This window comes from Drosophila melanogaster, chromosome X (assembly GCF_000001215.4).
Source record: "Drosophila melanogaster chromosome X".
NCBI lineage: Eukaryota > Metazoa > Arthropoda > Insecta > Diptera > Drosophilidae > Drosophila > Drosophila melanogaster.
In genome coordinates, this window is record NC_004354.4 from 1626094 (window position 1) to 1646162 (window position 20069).

Sequence of the window (20069 nt, forward strand, 5' to 3'; positions counted from 1 at the left end):
TAAGTTAGACTAGTTAGAGAGAGACGGGAAGGGACAGAACGGGACAGCCTCGACGTTTGCCATTTGCATTGTTCGAGCTGTCATTGGAGCCCCGGAGCGGTGGAGCCCAGGAGCACTGGCAGCGGTGGGGGTCAGGAGGAGGTCCTGCAGCAGAAATTATATAAATTACAAAGTGCCCCGCCCCCAGGAACACCGCCCCCCGTTTCTGTTGCTGTTTCAGTTGCTGTTTCTGTTTCTGTTTCTGTTTGTTCAACTCTTGTCTCTTTCGACATGATTTGTTAACATGATAGAAAACTTGCTGGGCTTTCCGTTATTATTTTCCGTTTTTGTTCCAAATTATGCGCGAGGCAAACAAAAAGAGTGTAGTTTGTCTGTTCTGTTTGGTTTTTGGGAAGAACTGCAATTAGGAGAGAGTTTTTAGTGTGGAGGGGCAGGGGCAAAATGGGGAATGGTGAGTGGGGAGTGGGCAGGGGCCCAAATCCAGCGCTGATTACGCAATGGCAATGGCTATGGCAACTGGGGACGCGAACCAAACCAAGCCGAACCGAATGCGAAACAAGAACATGTCAAGAAGTCCCGGGCAAACTGGAAAGTTTCTTCCCCCAACTCCGTCCGTCCGTCCGTCCGAACAAGAAATTGCGCGAGCAGAAAAAGTCGGCATTTAATTTGTTAAAAAGGCCAACTAAATGCAGCGGGACAAAAACAGCAACGCCAACAAAAGGCAACGGGCCGACTGAATTTTTCTCGAGCTCTTTTTGTGCATTCCCATTTGTTGCTGCAGTCGCTGTGGAATTATGTACCCAAGAAATTAGTATACAAAACTTTGCTGGCTGGCAGGCAGCACAAAAAACAGCAAAGGCAACTGCAACAACAAGAGCAACAACAACAAAGGGCCCTGGCACAAAACTTTGTAAATTCAATTTGAAATACATACAAGTGGGCAGTAGGTGGTGAACAAAGGACAGAGACAACGGTGGACAGTAGTCGCAACTGGCGAGGAAAACTGGACACGGCCGTTCAGCCGTCCAGCCGAACAACTGGACACTTGGCTCGCGCCCAGAAATACCCAACCCCAACCTCAATCCCAACCCATCTTGCCCAGCACTTGGCGTCGCAATTGTGCGCGACTTTGCGCCTATGCATAAATATTTAATTAACTGCAGCGCATTATTTTAATTAGGTGTAAAAACTGCCAAACAACGAATGCCAGCGACAAATTGAGGGGCTCGGGGGACTCGGATACAGATACAGATACAGCTACAGAGTCAGATACAGCTACAGATTCAGATACAGATACGGATTCGTTTTGAGACTCAGAGATGCCAGGGGCTAGAGGTGACTTAATGGCTGCTACTGAGCTGGGGGCAATTGCTAAAAGCATTTCTGGCTTTTGTGTAATGACCTGGGACCGGGCCACGCCCCTCCGCCCTCCATTCCCATTTGCATGATGTGCTTTGCCCACCAGTTCACCATCTCACCATCTCACCAACTCACCAGCTCACCAGCTCAGCTGCAGCTGCAGTAGAGATCATTCGATCGGCGTCTCCTGACGCATTTGTCTTTCTTTCGTCAAATTGACCTCAATTTCGCAATCGCTGATACATATATGTATATGTATGTATGTATGTATGCAAGTGCATATATGCACAATCACACTCTCACTGGCAATCTTTTAGCGCTAACTCAATCGCAAATATCCAGTGCGTGTGTGCGAGGGCATATAAATTGCAAAAGCCAGTAAATAAGACAAACACACACGGAATGCAGGGTCTTTCAGGGCAGAGCAACAAAAGACGAGGCGAGACTTGACCCAATTTCTAGCCAGGCAGCAGCAGCAACAGCAGCAAAAAACAGAAACTGAAACTGAAACGGCAGAGGAGCAGCTCCCTTTGTTGGAGTTCCACTTGATAAGTGAAATTTGCAGTACAGTGTACAAATTAATGTGTTCCTCCTTCGGGATGTGTCCGGTGGTCTCCAGGCGGTGGAGATCTGGTGCTGGCTGCTACCAGGGACAATAGGATAATATCTTCTTATGAAGTTTATGTCGGAGGGCGTGACTTTGCCCTCTTTGTCGATCGCTGGCCTTTTGGCTCAGCGAGAATGTTCAAATAATAAAATGATATTTTACGGCTGCGAGCCGGAGTGAATAGCTGCTCTTTATTAAAGCTCTGGCTTAAGACTGAATACAAAAGAATATGAAAATGTAAATCTACTGTGGCTCCAATGCATCACGCCATAAAGCCATGGTCGGCAAGCCGACTCAGCATTTATGCAACATAGCTCGGTACCCCGGATAAGGGGTGTCCGATTGCTGTTGCTGACCGTTCGTGGCGCAGAGCGCTGAACTCAGTTTGGGCGCGTCAGCATTGTTTATATTAATTAATTTGTTATATGTGTGCTCTTAATAGTGTGTGCTCTTAGTTGTTAACTACTCCCCCCCTAAGATTATGACCGTCCTCGGTTATGTTGAGTTTATCGATGGTCTGTTGAATCTCAGCGGAGGCTCGCCGTTTCCTTAATGCCAGAAAAAGGATAAGCGAACCAATCAGTCCAACGTTGAGGACTACTCCAGCCACGAACCAAAGTTTGGGGGAACCCGCGGCGTCAACCTCGTCTTTGAATCCTTGGATAAAGCGCAGGTTGTCGTTGTTCATGCGGTGAAGCAAGGGCATGCTAAGTTCCGGGTCGTGGCCGACGATGTTCAGTAGCGGCGATCTTGCTACGCCAGGCTGCTTGTTTATTGCCTTACGGAGGTTTACGAACTCCGTACCGTTGATAGTAGCTGATTGTTCGAATGTAATTAGATGCGTCCCCTTGACGAGCACCTCTGGGCCTCCATCCGTGCTGACGCGGGCTGTTGCCTCGTTGATGATAACTATGCCGTCATCTATAGGCATTACTGCCCTAAGGTGGTTGGATTGCGTGTGGCATTGGGCAGTATTTCCCGCATGGAGTGAGCGGGCGCAGGTATCGCGTCGCGACCGCTCGCAGAAAGTGTCGTGCGTGGTCTCCACGCACTCGGTGACCGAAAAGGTGTCTTCCTCACACTCCGCTAAGGTGTCTTCATCGAGTCGCAGGATTGTCTGATAGTGTGATACTGGGTATACGAGGACCTTCTTACATTTTACCTTCACCCTGGGATAGGCTATTAGTATGTGAATAATGCTGTCGGACTGAAGAACCCTAATTTTAGAGGCTTCTAATAAGCTAACTATTGGAGTGTTTTGTTAAATTAATGAGCTCAAATCGGCATGATTAAGGATTGTGGGATTTACTATGTTAGCTTTAGCCAATGTTATTGTTAGAATTAAATTTTGGATTTCTGTTGCCAGCATTCTATTCCTCGCTAGCAATGCCTCGTACAGATGCGGGGTGTCGACCAAGTCGTTGTTTCGGGCTTTAATAATTCTGTTAACGGTGTCGGTAAGTTTGTTTATTTGTATTTGGGTTTCGGAATTTATATTTATTTGCCTGGAGTTGGAATCTACCAGCTGAGCTTCGGTCATTTTGATCTTTAGAAAATCTGAGGCGTCGGGAGTTCCCGCAACTACCTTAAGAGCTGTACCCAGGAAGTCTAAGCTTCTAGCGATACGGTGGTGTATTTTTAAAACGGACAACAAGTTTACCAGGTGATCTGTATCAACGTCTAACAACTTGCGCATATGCGACTGTGGAAAAGAAGCGGACAATTTCTTTGTTTCATCTACCATGTAAATATAATCAGACAGGTTGCTCGAATGCCTCAGGCAGTTACGATGTTCGAACACCAGTACATCTCCATCTACGACGGGAATGTACTTGGCGTGGGAAAAGTCGGTAATCCGTGCATTTGCCACTGCCAGGATGATGAGTGTTACGAGGGCGAACCTGCAAACCAAACGTAGATTGAGACCACGGCATATTTACTTAAATCTGGCTTACAATTAGGAATAGGAAAATAAAAGTGGGAATTTTTTATTTGAGGTTGTCCTTGTGGACCACCCTCCCCTTAATAAGAACAGACGTTCCCAGGTCTGCTTGCACTTTTTGTTCTGTGCATAACGGGGTTAGCTTGTTTCCTAACCTTCTGTTGTTTTTAACGAAAACCTCGTCTCCTACCTCAAAAACACGGTTCTGCCTAGCTGGGTTGCATCTTTCGATGTTATTTTTCTGGGCCTTTACCAGCTTGTCTTTGATGCCTAGGCAGCGATCATCGGGACCCGAGTGGAGGATCTCGACCGGTTTCTCCTGAGTGACAGAATGTAGGGTCTTATTATATTCTATCGTTGCCCTCAAAATTAATTCTGTCGTATCGCTAATCTTTTTGTCTAGTTTAAGACACCTGGCGATCTCTGACAAGGTGCTGTGGAATCGTTCCACCTGGCCGTTTGACGAGCTATGCAGCGGGGCCGCGTTGACAATGTCAATGTGGTAGCTGTTCTTAAGTAACGAGGTAATAGTCTCTGAATTGAAGGCGGCTTCGTTGTCGCAATATATTGTCTTGATTTTGGGGAACAAATTTACGAGTTGAAGTAGGGGCCCTGTGACGTCCACTATTGTTCTGGACAGCACTGGTTGCACTATTGCAAACTTTGAGAACTTGTCAATGCACGTTAAGAATTGTTTCTTATTGGTCGAAAAGATATCAATGTGCAGCATTTCGCCGGTATAGCTAGGAATAGGTGTTTCCCCGAGCTCCTGTTTCTTAGGGTGCCTGTCATATTTGGCTTTGGTGCATATCTTACAATTTGCAACTACTTCCTTTGCCAGGCTGCTCATTTTGGGGAAATAGTAATCGCGGAGGATTTGCTTGGTATTCTCCTGCGCTGCCCTGTGTGCACGATTGTGCTCTGTCGTGACAATTTCCAACTGCTCATTTCGATTGGTAACGTCTATTACAATATTTTTACAGTATCGAAATTGCGTAGCCGGGAAATGAACAATTAGGTCGTGTTGAAAACTTGCCAGGGTGGGTAGATCGCAGTGTATCGCATTCACGACATCGGGGTTCACGACCTCCTTTAGCATTTCCAAAATGGTGCTTTTGTCGGCGAAATTGATTAAGTGGCGAGTTTTACTACGAAACAACACCAAGCTTCGCTTTAGTCGGAAACGTGCTTCTTCTAGAACAATTTGGTTTCTGAAGCAGTTCACTGGCTGGTCTGTTGCTTCGACCGTGTAGGTCAGTGACAGCTCGCTGTGAATAGTCGCAGCGTCTGACGGAGGCTCACTTTGTAAGGCATTAATGTTCTGCCTGGAAAGAGCGTCTGCCACATGGTTGTCTTTTCCCGGTTTGTAGTGGATTTTTGCGTTATGATCATCGATATACGCTTTCCATCTTTTTATTTTCGGATTTGGATTCCGATCGGATACCGCGAATGTCAACGGTTGGTGGTCCGTATAAATGTTAATATCGCGAGTGCCATACAGGTAGTGTTGCAACTTGCCTAAGGCCCACACTATGGCCAACAATTCTCTTTCATTCGTGGCGTAGTGTGACTCGCTTTCTTTGAGGGTCCTAGAGATCATAGTGATGGGTCTTTTATCTTGCGATAGGACTGCACCGATACCGTTTGCGGAAGCGTCCGTCGTTAGATCGAATGGCTTCCTGAAATCAGGGTATCTGAGAATTACATCTTCAGAAGCCAAGACATTTCTCAGCCTCTCGAATGCATCTCTCTGCAAATCACCGAACTCGATGGGAGTCTTCCTGGACATGTGCTTGCTGATGGAGCCGTTTTCTCCTTTCATCAAGCTCGTCAACGGTCTAGCGATCGCCGCAAAGTCCTTAACGAAGCAGCGGTAATAACTGGCCAGACCCAAAAATGACCTTAGCTCATACAAATTTGTAGGCTCTGGGTATTCCTTTATGGCCTTTACCTTTTCTGGGTCGGTTTTTGCACCTCCATTGGTGACAATAAATCCAAGGTACTCAACGCTTTGCTTAAAAAAGTGCGTCTTCTCGTTGGACACCTTCATGTTGGCATCACACAGGCTTTTTAAGACCCAATCTATGTGCTTAACATGGTCGTTTTCATTTTCAGAAAAAATAATGACGTCATCTACATAAACGTAGCATGACTTGCCAATTTGTTCCCGTAGGATATCGTCGATCGCTCTTTGGAAGATGCTTCCCGCATTCTTCAATCCGAACGGTAATCGACAAAATTCATACTTTCCGCCGTTCACCGAAAAGGAGGTCTTTTCACGGTCATGTTCGGCCAAGTATATCTGGTGGTAGCCGGACTTCAAATCTAATGTTGTGAAGTACTTGGCTTTTCCTAAATTTGCCAGTATCATGGGGATGTTTGGCATTGGGTACTTATCAGCGATGGTTTTTTCGTTAAGTTTCCTAAAGTCTATAACCAAACGCTTATTTTTGTTCCCCTGTTCGTCATGGCCTTTTTTGTCAACAACCCATGTTGGATTGTTGTACGGCGACCTTGAGGTTCTAATAATGCCTTTCTGCAGTAAGTCTGCGATTTCTCGCTTAACAAATTCAGAGACACCCATGGGGTGCGGGTATAATTTGGAATATACTGGCTTATCATCGCTTGTGCGAATTGTGGCAACAACAGAAGTATTAAACGGCAGTGCCTCGTTAGAGGCTGAAAATGCCTTAGATCTGTTTGCGATCATGGCTGTAAACTCAGTTTTTACAGATTCTGGCACCGTAGCGTCATTCACGTTAGTGAAATTTACCTCGTCGCAACTATGATGCTGTAGCTCTTCAACAACAGAACCATAGTTGATTGTGCCTTTTTCTGTGTCTAGCTTTGCTCCAACTTGAGCTAGAAAATCAAATCCAATAATGCCATCGAAAAGTGTTAACGTGTCCAAAAGGAAAAAATCCGCTGTTTTCCCGAAAATGTTAACTAAACATTTCTGTTTGACTGTGTTAGAACCGTGGATGGAACTAACTGTGAAAGGGGAATTGACCGGCACCACATTTTTTAGCTCCTTTACGGGCTTGATGTAGTTTTTCGCCGCCCCTGTGTCTATTAAAATTCTCAATTTCCTCCCATGGAACTGGCGTTCAATGAACGGCAGTCGGGAGCGCTCCCTAAAAAATTGATCTGATCATTTTCATCAGACTCGTCATCTATCTCGGTAACGGCCGCTGCGGCCGCGCCCTCATATTCGCTGTCGTTTTTATCGTCAGCCTGTTGGATGGTGTTCTGCACCCTCTGACGCCTTTGACCAGTCATGCGTGCGGAGCCGAATCTCTTCTGGCCACGAGCACCCTCGGCCTTGACGCTAGCAGGCTGACCGCTTCCGAAGGAGGTCGGTTGCCTATGTTGGGTTACAGTGGAGCCTAACTCCATAGGCTCAGGTGACTGATTCCGGTAGCTGTTATTATTCTGGGCAGAATTATTTTGTCTACCCTGTTTCTTGTAAAAATGAGGGTTTTTCCCTTGGCTGTCCTCGGCCCTGCTATATCTCCCATGCGGTTCCCTTGAGTGGTTCCGATCTTTTCGGTGCTCATAGGTGATTGCCTTGTCCTCTAGAGCCTTTGCGTATGTAGCGGCAAAGTTAGTGCGTTCTATGGTAGCCTCGGATTCCCTAGCCAAAGCTAAAGCTGAGGGCAAATCCTTGGGTTGCGCCGGCAAGACTATGGCCCTCAAGGGCTTCCTTAGACCGGCAATGAACGCGTGGAGAGCATCCTCTCTAACTTCATTATTAAAAAGAATAGCACTGTCCGGTTCGTGAGTCATAACTATCTTGTTTGTTATTAATGTCAACCGTTTCTCTACATCGTCGTAATATTGCATGAGGCTAAGCTCCCCTTGCCTAACTGTGTCGAGTCCTTGCCTAAGTACACGCAGCGACGTTTTGTCCGCGTAGGTGCAGTCTAGTCGAGCAATAATGGCATCGAAATTTAGGACTGTGTTATGGGCAACTAGCAGCCCTCTTGCTGGCCCCCTAATTTTGTTTCTGATAATCGAAACGGCCTGGTAATGCGCCTCGCTACCATTATATCGTTTGAAGATCTCGTATGCGTCCACGGCTGACTGCCGCCATGACACATAGTCATCCTGCTCTCCCGAAAAGTCTGGCATTGTCTTCACAATGTCAAGCTTGATGTCGCACCGTACTTCCGGGCCTGCGGTTATTTTTTGGTATGTCTCTACTTGTGGTGCTTCCACACGCAAGTGTTGCATCTGTTGTTTTACCTCATCTAATTGCGCCTGGAAATCCCTCTTAAGTCTGTTTTCCTGCTCAGTCAAAGCCTGGTTAACGGCTCCCGCTATAATAGCTTGAAGCTGTGCGGCGTCCATGGCTGCAGTGCTATTTGTAGTATTCGGACAAAAACCTACGGGCTCTAAATCAAACTCGCCGTCACTATTGCGCTCGACTTTTATGTCTCTATATGCCGTCCAACTCATTTATTGGTTGACACCACGCAATTTAATTCTTTCCGAACACGGTTGATCGGCCATACGAGGCGCGATATTTGCACACGCGAGAAATAGAAGGCGACACAAAGGAAAAGGAAATCCCTACAAACAAACAAGGAAAAAGTATGCGCAGAAGAAATAATTATTTCTTATTAATTCGTTTGGGCAGTAGTTCAAAGTAACCTAGGGTATGCTGTAGAATTTACGCTTGGTAAAAGTATGCAATTGAAACGAGCGGGTAACTTGGGGTATGCTACAGAATTGTAACTTGGTAAAAGTATGCTGTGGAAAATAATGCTCCCTAAAAGCATGCAAAGAAATGGCTGTTAGCTTTTTTTATTTATTTAATATTCCACACTAAATTCTTAAGGTTGCCGAGTGACTTCATTAATCAAACTTACATGGCTTGTATTCTCAACTAAGTGTTATGTTAAGATATAACTAGGTGCAGGTTCAAATGCACGTTGGGCGCCAATTAATGTGTTCCTCCTTCGGGATGTGTCCGGTGGTCTCCAGGCGGTGGAGATCTGGTGCTGGCTGCTACCAGGGACAATAGGATAATATCTTCTTATGAAGTTTATGTCGGAGGGCGTGACTTTGCCCTCTTTGTCGATCGCTGGCCTTTTGGCTCAGCGAGAATGTTCAAATAATAAAATGATATTTTACGGCTGCGAGCCGGAGTGAATAGCTGCTCTTTATTAAAGCTCTGGCTTAAGACTGAATACAAAAGAATATGAAAATGTAAATCTACTGTGGCTCCAATGCATCACGCCATAAAGCCATGGTCGGCAAGCCGACTCAGCATTTATGCAACATAGCTCGGTACCCCGGATAAGGGGTGTCCGATTGCTGTTGCTGACCGTTCGTGGCGCAGAGCGCTGAACTCAGTTTGGGCGCGTCAGCATTGTTTATATTAATTAATTTGTTATATGTGTGCTCTTAATAGTGTGTGCTCTTAGTTGTTAACTTACACACACGCAGCGTAAACTGGAATGCACTGGCCCTGAATGTGCTCCAAGTGGAATGGGGAGTGGGGAATCAGATCGGATCGAATTGGATGGGGATGGGGATGGGGTAGGGGATAGGGATGGGATAGGAAACCACACATGCCAGAAGAAATAAACTGCAGCTGGCTGGCGGCGAAACGAGCGAATGCAAACTTCAAATCGCTCTGGCCTGTTGACATTTTAGCGACAATTGAAGGTTGTCTGGGCCAGAGAACCCTGATAATTGCCAGGGCAAACAGGCTTATCGAGGGATCCAGAGTTGGGGACCTGGTTGACTCACCCACCGATTGAGGGGCCAACCGAGATACTATACGTACATATCTGACTGACTAAAACCACCACTCAAATTACAGAGCACACCCTGCAAACACCCGGTCATACTGCTGCAGGATGTCAACTTCATGGACCTGCACGCCCTGGTGGAGTTCATCTACCACGGCGAGGTCAACGTGCACCAGAAGTCCCTGCAGTCCTTCCTTAAGACCGCCGAAGTGCTGCGCGTCTCTGGACTCACGCAGCAGCAGGCAGAGGACACACACAGCGTGAGTATTGGCCATGGGCCAGCAGTCGCCGCAGTACGAGCCCCTCTATATTGCCAACTCCCCCTCCGCCCGCAGCATCTGGCTCAGATACAGAACCTGGCCAATTCCGGCGGCCGCACGCCGCTCAACACGCACACCCAATCGCTCCCACATCCGCACCATGGCTCGCTACACGACGACGGCGGCTCCTCGACCCTCTTCAGCCGCCAGGGAGCGGGTTCGCCACCGCCGACGGCGGTGCCATCGCTGCCCTCGCACATCAACAACCAGCTGCTGAAGCGCATGGCCATGATGCACCGCAGCAGTGCCGCCGCCGCCGCCGAGGAGACCTCCCACGCCTTTAAGCGTCTGCGCGGCTCGGACAACAGCCTGCCGCTGTCCGGCGCCGTTGGCAGTGGCAGCAACAACAACAGCCCCGACTTGCCGCCGCTTCATGCGCGCAGCGCCTCGCCCCAGCAGACTCCGGCCGACTTCAGTACGATCAAGCACCACAACAACAACAACACGCCGCCGCTGAAGGAGGAGAAGCGTGAGTGTCCCAGTGGAAACTGGGTTTCGGATTGGCATTGGTGAGCCCAAGGGTACTAAACACTTTCATTCCATTTCCCGCACCGTTAGGCAACGGACCCACAGGCAACGGAAACTCTGGCAACGGCAATGGCAATGGCAACGGAGCGAGCAACGGCAACGGAATCTCCATCAGCGACAAGCTGGGCAGCCTCACACCTTCGCCGCTGGCTCGAGCGGGCGCCGATGATGTCAAGTCGGAGCCCATGGACATGGTCTGCTCTAACAACAATGCCAATGCCAACGACGAACACAGCAACGACTCCACCGGCGAGCACGATGCCAATCGCTCCAGTAGCGGCGACGGCGGCAAGGGATCCCTGAGGTAGGTCGCACCGCACACCTCGCCGGAACGCCTAACATATCTGGCTCGGAGCACTAGCTAACCCTTGGTATCCTCATTCGATTGCAGCTCCGGCAACGACGAGGAGATCGGCGACGGACTCGCCTCCCATCATGCCGCCCCTCAGTTCATCATGTCGCCGGCGGAGAACAAGATGTTCCATGCAGCCGCCTTCAACTTTCCCAATATCGATCCCTCAGCGTTGCTAGGTGCGTATGAGCAACGTGCTCAGTTAACAGCTCAGTTAATAACTCAGCTAACTGACCGACCAACTAACGCTATAACTCTTTTCCTCTCCCCCTCTGCCCACACATGACGTGTCACCCAACCTGTCGGGTTTTGGCCAACTCTAGGTCTCAACACACAGTTGCAGCAGTCCGGTGACCTCGCCGTGTCCCCTCAAGGTGAGTCAGAACATTTCTCTATCCGTACTCTATTGTTCCGCTCTATTTGCGCTCAAAAGCTCATTATTACATTTTTTACATCAAATGCAAATGCAAATGCAAGTACCAAAATAATATACCAGAGTCTATCCAAGTCAGATACCAGATACCAAAAGAAATGAAAGGCTAAAAGCAAACGTAAAACTAAAAGTAAAGAGAATACGAATACAAATCTAAATCCAAATCAACAAAAAAAAAAAAAAAAATGAGAGCAAAAACCATACCAAAGTTAAATCCAAAACCAGAGCCAGAATCTAAGTCGAAATTACTAAAAAAAAAAAACTGCTGAGAGATCATTTGATTGCCTGTAATTTTGTTGAATTTTGAATATATTTTTTAACGTACCTTTTCCGTTTCGTTGTAATTGTCAAAATATATCGTTATCGTTTTCATTTTCGTTTTCGTTGATCTTTTGTTTCTTTCGATTTTTGCGTTTCGACTGACTTGAGGACACACACATGCATGCATACATGTCGCATATGTATGCGTGTCGATCAGGAGCAGGACTTTTGATTTAACTTTCGATTTATTTCCCGTTGGACTCAACTCGAATCCGCACCCGCAAAGTAAAAGAACGAACCCGAACTTGATCCTTGGAACCAACGGCAGACCCAAATCAAACCGAACCTCCTCACCTCCTCACCAATCCTCCGGTTCGTTGCGATTCCAAGTCGAGTTCCCGTCGTATCGTATCAAGTGTATAAATTTCTTTCTTGTTTGATTGTTTCGATGGTAAATGTTTTCATTTGTTTCGGTCACACTCACACCCTCACACACGCACATGCCAGAACTGCAGAATCCACGGGCAAGAACCCAGAAAGTACGCCGCCCCCCCCCCTTCCCCCTTCCCCCAACAAGAAGATTCACCTGACCACCCCTTTCCACCCACTAAAAAAAAAAAAAAAAACATTAAAAGAAGTACCTGCACATGCACTTAAACGATTTTCCATGTCATCCATGTTGCGTACTAAACGACGCTGGCCTCGAGATGGCTTGACGCATAATGAATACTGCATAATGAATACCGCATAATAAACAATGAATAATGAATAATGTGTAATAGCAAAGCAGGGTAATTGCTAAATAAACGCCAGCCCCGAAACTTTGGCAAACACTCAAACATCATCATGCCCGACTGCCGCTCCGCCAGGCTTGTTTGATGAACTACGCAAAATTAATTAACTCGCTGCTTTCCAGCTTCAGCTCATCTGCCAGCCGCAGAGTGTTTAGCAAAATTCTATCACAAGTTTCGCGCCACACCAGTTGCGGTGTGTGTGTTCTGCATGCGGTCAGGCCGCAACAATCCGATTCCCTGGCAAGTGCCCCACATGGCGGCAAAGCGGCAAGGCGGCAGGGCGGTAGAGCAGACCCCCAGCATCACCCATAAGTCCCAGGCCCAACTACAACTAGAAACCGAATGCTACACGACGCACTCTGACGTTTATGTTTATTAACCGCTGTTGTTTCGACTGCGCAATCCGCTTACCATTTCATTTCCGTTTGTGTTCTGCATTTATTCCTTTCCGTTTCGTTCCGTTACGTTTCATTTTGTGTTCCAATTATTTCGTGTTCCTTGTAAGAAACCCAAGTAAACTGATCAAACACAAGCAAAATGTACTACACAACAGCAAAATGTCGCATCCACCCACAAAATGCAATACACACACGCCAATACACGCAATATTACAAACAACACACGCATAGATGTTCCAAAAATTGTCCCACAGTTAGAAATACTAGTAAGTTTCGTTTTGCCCCAATTTGCATTCCACGGCCAAACAGCCTCCTCCTTTTTTTGTTCGTTTAAACCCAAATCAGAATGGGTCAGGAATTAGAGATTAACTTGACTATGATTTCGGTAGAGTTCTCGATTCACAAATGTGTCTATTTTTCGTTCGTTCCTTTTCGTTACGTTCTTTTTCCGTTATTCCCAGTTTCAAGAATATGGCTAAATAAAATTAAAAACACTAGACATGACACGGGAAAAGCCCCGCAGAGAAGCAAACACCGAGTACATTTTGCAATCGAAATTTTATTGGTGTGAACTTTTAGTTTCCATGTAAAACGCAACGCATTTGAAGATCGAATATATACATACCTACATAATATATCATAATATATATTGAATATTGAACTCTTTCCTTTATTTGTACGTCGTCGTGCTTGTGTCTAAAACTATGTAAACCCCACCCGAACCAAATTAACCACCCATCGACCCGATCCCATTAGCAAAGTCAAAAGAAAAGCTTTATTTACAACAATTGCATTCGAACGAATTTTCACATTAATTTTCAATGTGTCTTTTGTTAACAACTGTCGATGCCCCCGCAGCCTGTGATGGAGGGAAAAGCGGTTTTCGTTTAGTTTACCAACCAGTTAACCCCTGAAATAGACACCCCCATCGCCCGCCCCATTGCCCCTGGGTCTGTCTCTCTAGCTTGTCCCCTCGAATTCGGCCACACTTTGCTTTGAGCACACATCTGTTCACGAAGCCCGACCAAAACCCCCTAAAACCACAACCAAGCCCAACAAGTACCCCACAGTCACACACTCAAACCCAAACTCGCCGCAACGAATACAGAAGTCAGTGCAAAACCAGGTTCACGAAAATCCTTTGCAAGCCCAGAACCTCTAGCCCTTGATCCTTGATCTGAGTCCCGAGGGGTGGACGGATCAGTCCTAACTCAGCACATATTGGCAATTGTTCACTCATGCGTACACAGTTCACAGTTAGGTACAGTCACACCGGGCGCGTCTCGTCTCGTTTCGTTTCGTTTCGTCTCGTTTCGTTTCGTCTCGTTTCATTTCGGTCAGGTCCGTGTCGCGCCTCTCGTTCCACACTCGAAACACAATACGGCCACACTGCAGGTTCACTTGTTTACTTGGCCACGCTTACTCACAGCACGCACATACACACACACGCACACAGGACTCTCACACTCACAAGGGGGTCCGTGAGGTAAACTTGATAGAAGGGGTAAGCCCTTCGCCTCTTTGAGTAGTCGAAAAGCACACACTACACACTCACACACATACATACATACATACATGCCCGCCCACACACCAGCACACATATACCCACACATACATGAACTATATTATGCGCTCAAAAACACAGCTAACAAAATGATCACCAGAGGGCACTAACACCGATGTTGATCGACTAACGCTAATCTTTATTTACTTTCCAATTGTACTAACCGACCAAAATTTAAAATCCCCCAATAATCGTGAGACCTATATATATTTATATCTACCTACCCACACACGTATATATATATGAATCAAAGTATATACATACATATTGTTAAGAATTGATCGATCTAACTCCCTGTATACGTATATAAATCCGCTTTACTAAACCCCCAATGGATCCAAAATCAAAATACCACAATCGTCCACTGAGGCGACCAAAGCAGACAACTCGATACATGAAACAATAACACCCAACGCCCCTACTCCCACCCAACCACCTCCTTTCTTCCAAGTCAAACACCAAACCCAAACAATCCACACACCCACACCACCACCAGCACAAAAGAACACAAACTGAGATTACCAACTCAAGGCTTTAAGTATATAAATTTGATTGAGAAACCGCTTTAAATTATGCTCTATATATACATATATATATTTGTTGCTCCTTTTTTAAAACCAAAGAACACAAACACACACACAAACACTGTGAGAAAAGGAGAATTCAGAATTATATCTTACGCTTAGCATATCTAGAATAAATTAATTACTTTAACTTCCGTGCGAAGCATTCAAAATTCAATAATTTTAAGATCCACAATTGGTGACCCAGGCAATATGAAAATTGAAGAGCAAAAATCGAAAAATGTATCCATTACTAATCTATTTAAGTTACCACCTAAGCACACAACCGAATTAAAAGCTGTGGATGGATTGGATGGGATTTGGAAATGACGTAAATTACATAAATTAGAAATTTGGTTGTAGTACATATATAATGTCAAAATAATACTGTTAAACTGCAAAGGCACAGCTCCAATCCGCCCACAGTAACAAGAATATCAAAGCGAAACAAAAACAAAAATTATAATTTAAGCACAATGTACATTTTACGAAATTCCAAGCAAAAAATAAGTCAAAATTTAAACCGAAACTAGAAAATGCCACTAAGATCCCGGAGAGAGATGATGATGGTGGAGACAAAGGTGATTTGGCAAGGGGTATAATTCTAGTGCTTTTTAAGTGACACAACCACACACAACCCCGAACTCCCTACACACACAGCTCACACACACAAGAACACACACAACTACACACAAAGACACGAGGTACGGGAAGTCAAAGAACCAGAACAACACAAAAAAAAAACACACAAAACACGCACAATAAAAGCGATACAGAGATGATATGAACTTCTTATGGTGACGGTGTTCTACAAAATGCACCCACACACAAAAACGGAAACATACACAAGCACCCAGACACACACACACACACACACACAAACAGACACAACAAACACACCACTTACGTCTCTGAACTCAAAGGCTCCTCCTACTATTCCTAATCCTAATTTTAAATTGCCACACAACACCGCACACTATGGTAATGAGTAAAACAAGAACAAACCAAACTACAAAAAACAAACCAACCAGCAAACCCAAAACCAAACCAATACCAATACCAGCCAACCAACAAGTACCTCAAACTAAACCTAAACCAAAACCAAGCCAAAACCAAAACCAAACGAAGAACCCCAACAATTTTGCACACGTTGAGTATCCGGTAGTGTCCATCGAGCGATCAGATCGACATCGATGTCCATATGTAGACGCAGACGCCAAGAAAGAAAGAATGAAAGAATCGATTCTGACCTAAACTGGGCTGGAACTGAACTGATTCACAGTCGCAGTCACAGTCGCAGTCACAGTCACGCAATTCGGTTTTGAGTTGAATGGTGAAGAACTGAAACTGAATCGTCGTCAAACAATCAAAAAGAAATCAATTTCTCACATTTGCCATGCGAAGCCAACCGTTTTCTTTTCCACATGCCACTTACCCGATATCCCCAGATATCCCAATATATATCCCCCGATATATCCATCCCTTCCTACCACACCATATACTTCTTTCTGTCTCTCTCTCTCTCTCTCCTCTCTCTCTCTATCTCTCTCTCCGCCGTTCTATATATCCGCTAGAAAAACAGATTGAACAATCGAAAAATAAATCCAAAGTTAAATTAGCCACCAGCTTTTGTTAACAAAAAAGCTAAAGCAGAAATGAAGCAAACTTATATATTTGATGCAAAAAATGCTAACGAAATTCGTTTTCTGATAACCATCCGGCAATGCACACATGAAATCAACTGAAATTAAATCAAAAATTCTGAAAAAATTCCAAAATTTCAAAATCCAAATCGAAACCAATGAGAAATCACGCAAAATTGAGACGAAAAAAGCAATTCAATTCAATAACAACTCGTTGTCCTTGGGCTAATGCGACGTTTTCTGACTTTTTTCCCCACCTTGTCGTCAGGTAAACTGACGACAAATGCTACAACTACTACAACAACAATAAACAACTCGATTACCAACAACAACAACAACAACAACTACGATTACTCTCTACCAACAAAAAACTCCAACTCTCAAAAAACTCCATCACCAACAACAACAACTCTAACAACTCCAACAACAACAACTCCAACTCGACCTACAGCCATCACAAGTGCCTCCGGCATCTGTGGCCTTAACCTCTCCACATTTGCAGCCAACGGGAGCAGCAGCGGCGGGAGCAACGGTGGCCTGTCAATGACCGCCCTGCTGCCCCAGCAGCAGCAGCAGCAGCAACAGCAGCACCAGATGTCGCAACAACAGCAGCAGCAACAGCAACAGCAGCAGCAGCAGGGGAACAGCTCCAGCGGCCAACAACAACAGCCCAACGGGATCCTGGCCTGCAGTACGCCCAAGGCCAATACGCCCACCACCACACAGCAGCAAATGTACGCGGCGGTGATGGCCGCTGCCGCATCCGCGTCCGCCTCGACGAGCGGCAGCGCCAACAGTTCGCTGAACAACTCGAACTCAACATTGAACACCTCGGGGGGACTGAACAATTCAGCGAGCGGCGGCGACGACTTCCGGTGCAATCCGTGCAACAAGAACCTGAGCTCGCTGACGCGCCTCAAGCGGCATATCCAAAACGTTCACATGCGCCCCACCAAGGAGCCCGTGTGCAATATCTGCAAGCGCGTCTACAGCTCCTTGAATAGCCTGCGCAACCACAAGAGCATCTACCACCGCAACCTCAAGCAGCCGAAGCAGGAGCCAGGCGTCGGCGCAACCCAGGCGGCGGCCAATAGCTTCTATCACCAGCAGCACCAGCAGCAGCAGCTCAATCACCACTCCTCTTCATAGGGCTTCATGTACTTTGATTACCACCAGCAGCATCAGGCCCAGCACCACCCACACCCGCACCTGCATCCGCACTCGCATCCGCGCCCGCATCCGCACCACGGGGGGTTCTCCAGTTGAGGGGAAGCAAGTTTTTGTTAAGTTTGAATGAACCGAATGTCAAGCATATGTAGGAACACATATACACACTCATACTCACTCACTCACACACCCAGACCAACACCCACACACTCAAGACGGTGCTTTTTGTACACATTAACTATTAAAGACCAGGACGAAGGAAGCGAATGTGCACATACATACACACAGTCTAGGCTAGTTACAATTAGTTGCCTTCGGTAGTTGCTAAGCACAGGATACGCAGTTTATACAGATTAAATCGATAGCTGTTAGTAAACCCGAGACCCGCCCATCCCCTGTAAAGTTCCAAGGAGTTTGGTATGGGCACCCCATTACCATCCCACTGCCCAGTCCCGAACCCAATCTCAATCCCAATACCAATACCAATCCCAATCCCAATCCCAATCCCTGTCCAGGTTCACTGTTTGTCGTCTTAATAAGGAGCTAACAGAGGTGCCCGTAGTGAATTCTTCGAAATGGCTTTAACTAAATACAATTTATCCGATGGACAGCATATTATTCTGTATACACCTCATGATAGGCGGCAATCGCGCACATCGATTAGAAGAGGGAAATGTGAAGCGTTAGACGTATGAATAATCTCTCTCTTAAAGTTAGACTAAACTAAAGAACGAACTGCACTTTTTTTTATTACCATTACGAAGTATATGCATAATGTTAAAAAGTTACGATTTATAGCTAGTTGTAGGCGAAGAAACACATGTTTGGAAGCTTAGGAGTTTACAAGAAAAATGAACCGACGAGCAGGGGAGCGACCGACCGAACGACCGACCAATTGCAAAGATCTTTTCTTTAGTACTTTAAACTAGTTATCAGATTTTGAATAGTTAGGGTTAAGCGCACCGTAACACACGCACACGCACACACCTATTTACATACGAATCACGATGCATATGTATGTCTAGAATAAAGAAATGTTTAATCATAGCGTATTTTTTTTTTTTTGGATTTTTTGTATATTTAATATTAGTTATGCGAATATTGAGTAATGATACCGAAATGTTGACCGGATACTTTGATGAGTAAACCTGTGTTCGTTAATTTTTAGTGCTGCTAAGTAAAGATACAGACACTTGTTTGTGCGTAAGACCTATGAATACAAGCAAATATATATATATATACATATAAACACCATACACTCACAGAGCGCCAAGCCAATGCAGCTGAGATCCATGTACCAGCGTTTGCGGCTCTGCGCGAAGAACTCCACTTTCTACTCTAATTCAATTCATTATATTTACAATAAACGTCTACACATTAAAGCGATATTTCATTTACCCTCCGCTCCCCAGGCCACTCCCCCAAAGCACCCACGTCCCCAGCCTCGTATGTTGTATGCATGTGAATCGAGGCTTTGTCATCAGCGAAACCTTGGGAACCGAACCTAATGAAATAACCAAAAGATAGGACCGATAGAGGTCCAAAGTCCTCACCCTCTATCTCTCTATCTCTGTACGTCCAGCCACTTATCATGCACATATTGTCCACACTCATAACCATACATCATAACCTAGATCGTAGTGCCAGGACCTGGCCCTTTTGGGTCACGTCAGTGTAACATGTCATGTGTGCCTAGCCGAGCAGAGCCGAGCCGAGCCGAGCCGAACCTATCCGAATCGCATCGAACTTTGACCCCATCACACTAATCCGCCACATACGTTAATCTCGGGTCGAGCGCGAACTTTGCCCATTTTAGGAACCCCCCAGAATCTTGGGCTGATCAGCAAGAAAATAACTATAACTAGAACTATACTAACACCTCACAATCAACCAAGCCACGAACTCGATCCCTCTGCTCCGCTCCGCTCCGTTCCACTCCACTGTGAGGGGCGGTGAGCCACCAATGAAGCGCTAAGTATCTGAATCTGAATCTCAGAGGTGACCCCCCCCCCCCATCCACTGACCCCTAACTACCAACCCACGCACACAACCGAACATTGGAATAAGCCCCCTGTGTGTGAGACCCACCCGTTCCCGAAAGCACGTTTAATCTACCGCACATTTGGTTCGTTTTAACCAGTTCCCCCCGACACCCCGAACCCCAAGAATCCAGAGCCCCACCCAAAACTCCCACCTATGCAAACCCAATCGAACCCAACACAGGCAACGGTGCTGCGATTGAGTTTGAAAAAAAGAGACACTAGTGACAACCGCAAGAAAAAATTGACAACTTGCAAGTAAACAAAATAAAAATCGAAAAAAAAAAAACAGAATAACTAAAAGGGAAAATCAAAATAATACTAAACATTTTATATATAC

General features: G+C 45.9%; 2 protein-coding genes across 17 annotated transcripts in view, besides 1 other annotated feature; one reads left to right on the plus strand and one right to left on the minus strand.

The window, feature by feature from the left end:
- The window catches only part of Mur2B (Mucin related 2B), a 145235-nt gene that overhangs the window by 102540 nt on the left and 22626 nt on the right, over positions 1-20069 (minus strand). The gene's annotated exons all lie outside the window — the stretch shown is intronic.
- The window catches only part of br (broad), an 89738-nt gene that overhangs the window by 50962 nt on the left and 18707 nt on the right, over positions 1-20069 (plus strand). For 11 of the 16 annotated variants that reach the window (NM_001144672.3, NM_166897.2, NM_001169167.2 and 8 more), the window contains 5 exons: positions 9739-9927; positions 10003-10456; positions 10546-10819; positions 10907-11046; positions 11191-11241. In NM_001144672.3, coding sequence (NP_001138144.1) covers positions 9739-9927; positions 10003-10456; positions 10546-10819; positions 10907-11046; positions 11191-11241 — 1108 coding nt within the window. Of the gene's footprint in view, positions 1-9738; positions 9928-10002; positions 10457-10545; positions 10820-10906; positions 11047-11190; positions 11242-16791; positions 19070-20069 lie in introns of those variants that run through there. The other 5 variants (NM_001201598.1, NM_080020.4, NM_001201597.1 and 2 more) reach the window with 2 other exon arrangements.
- Positions 1936-9346: a mobile genetic element.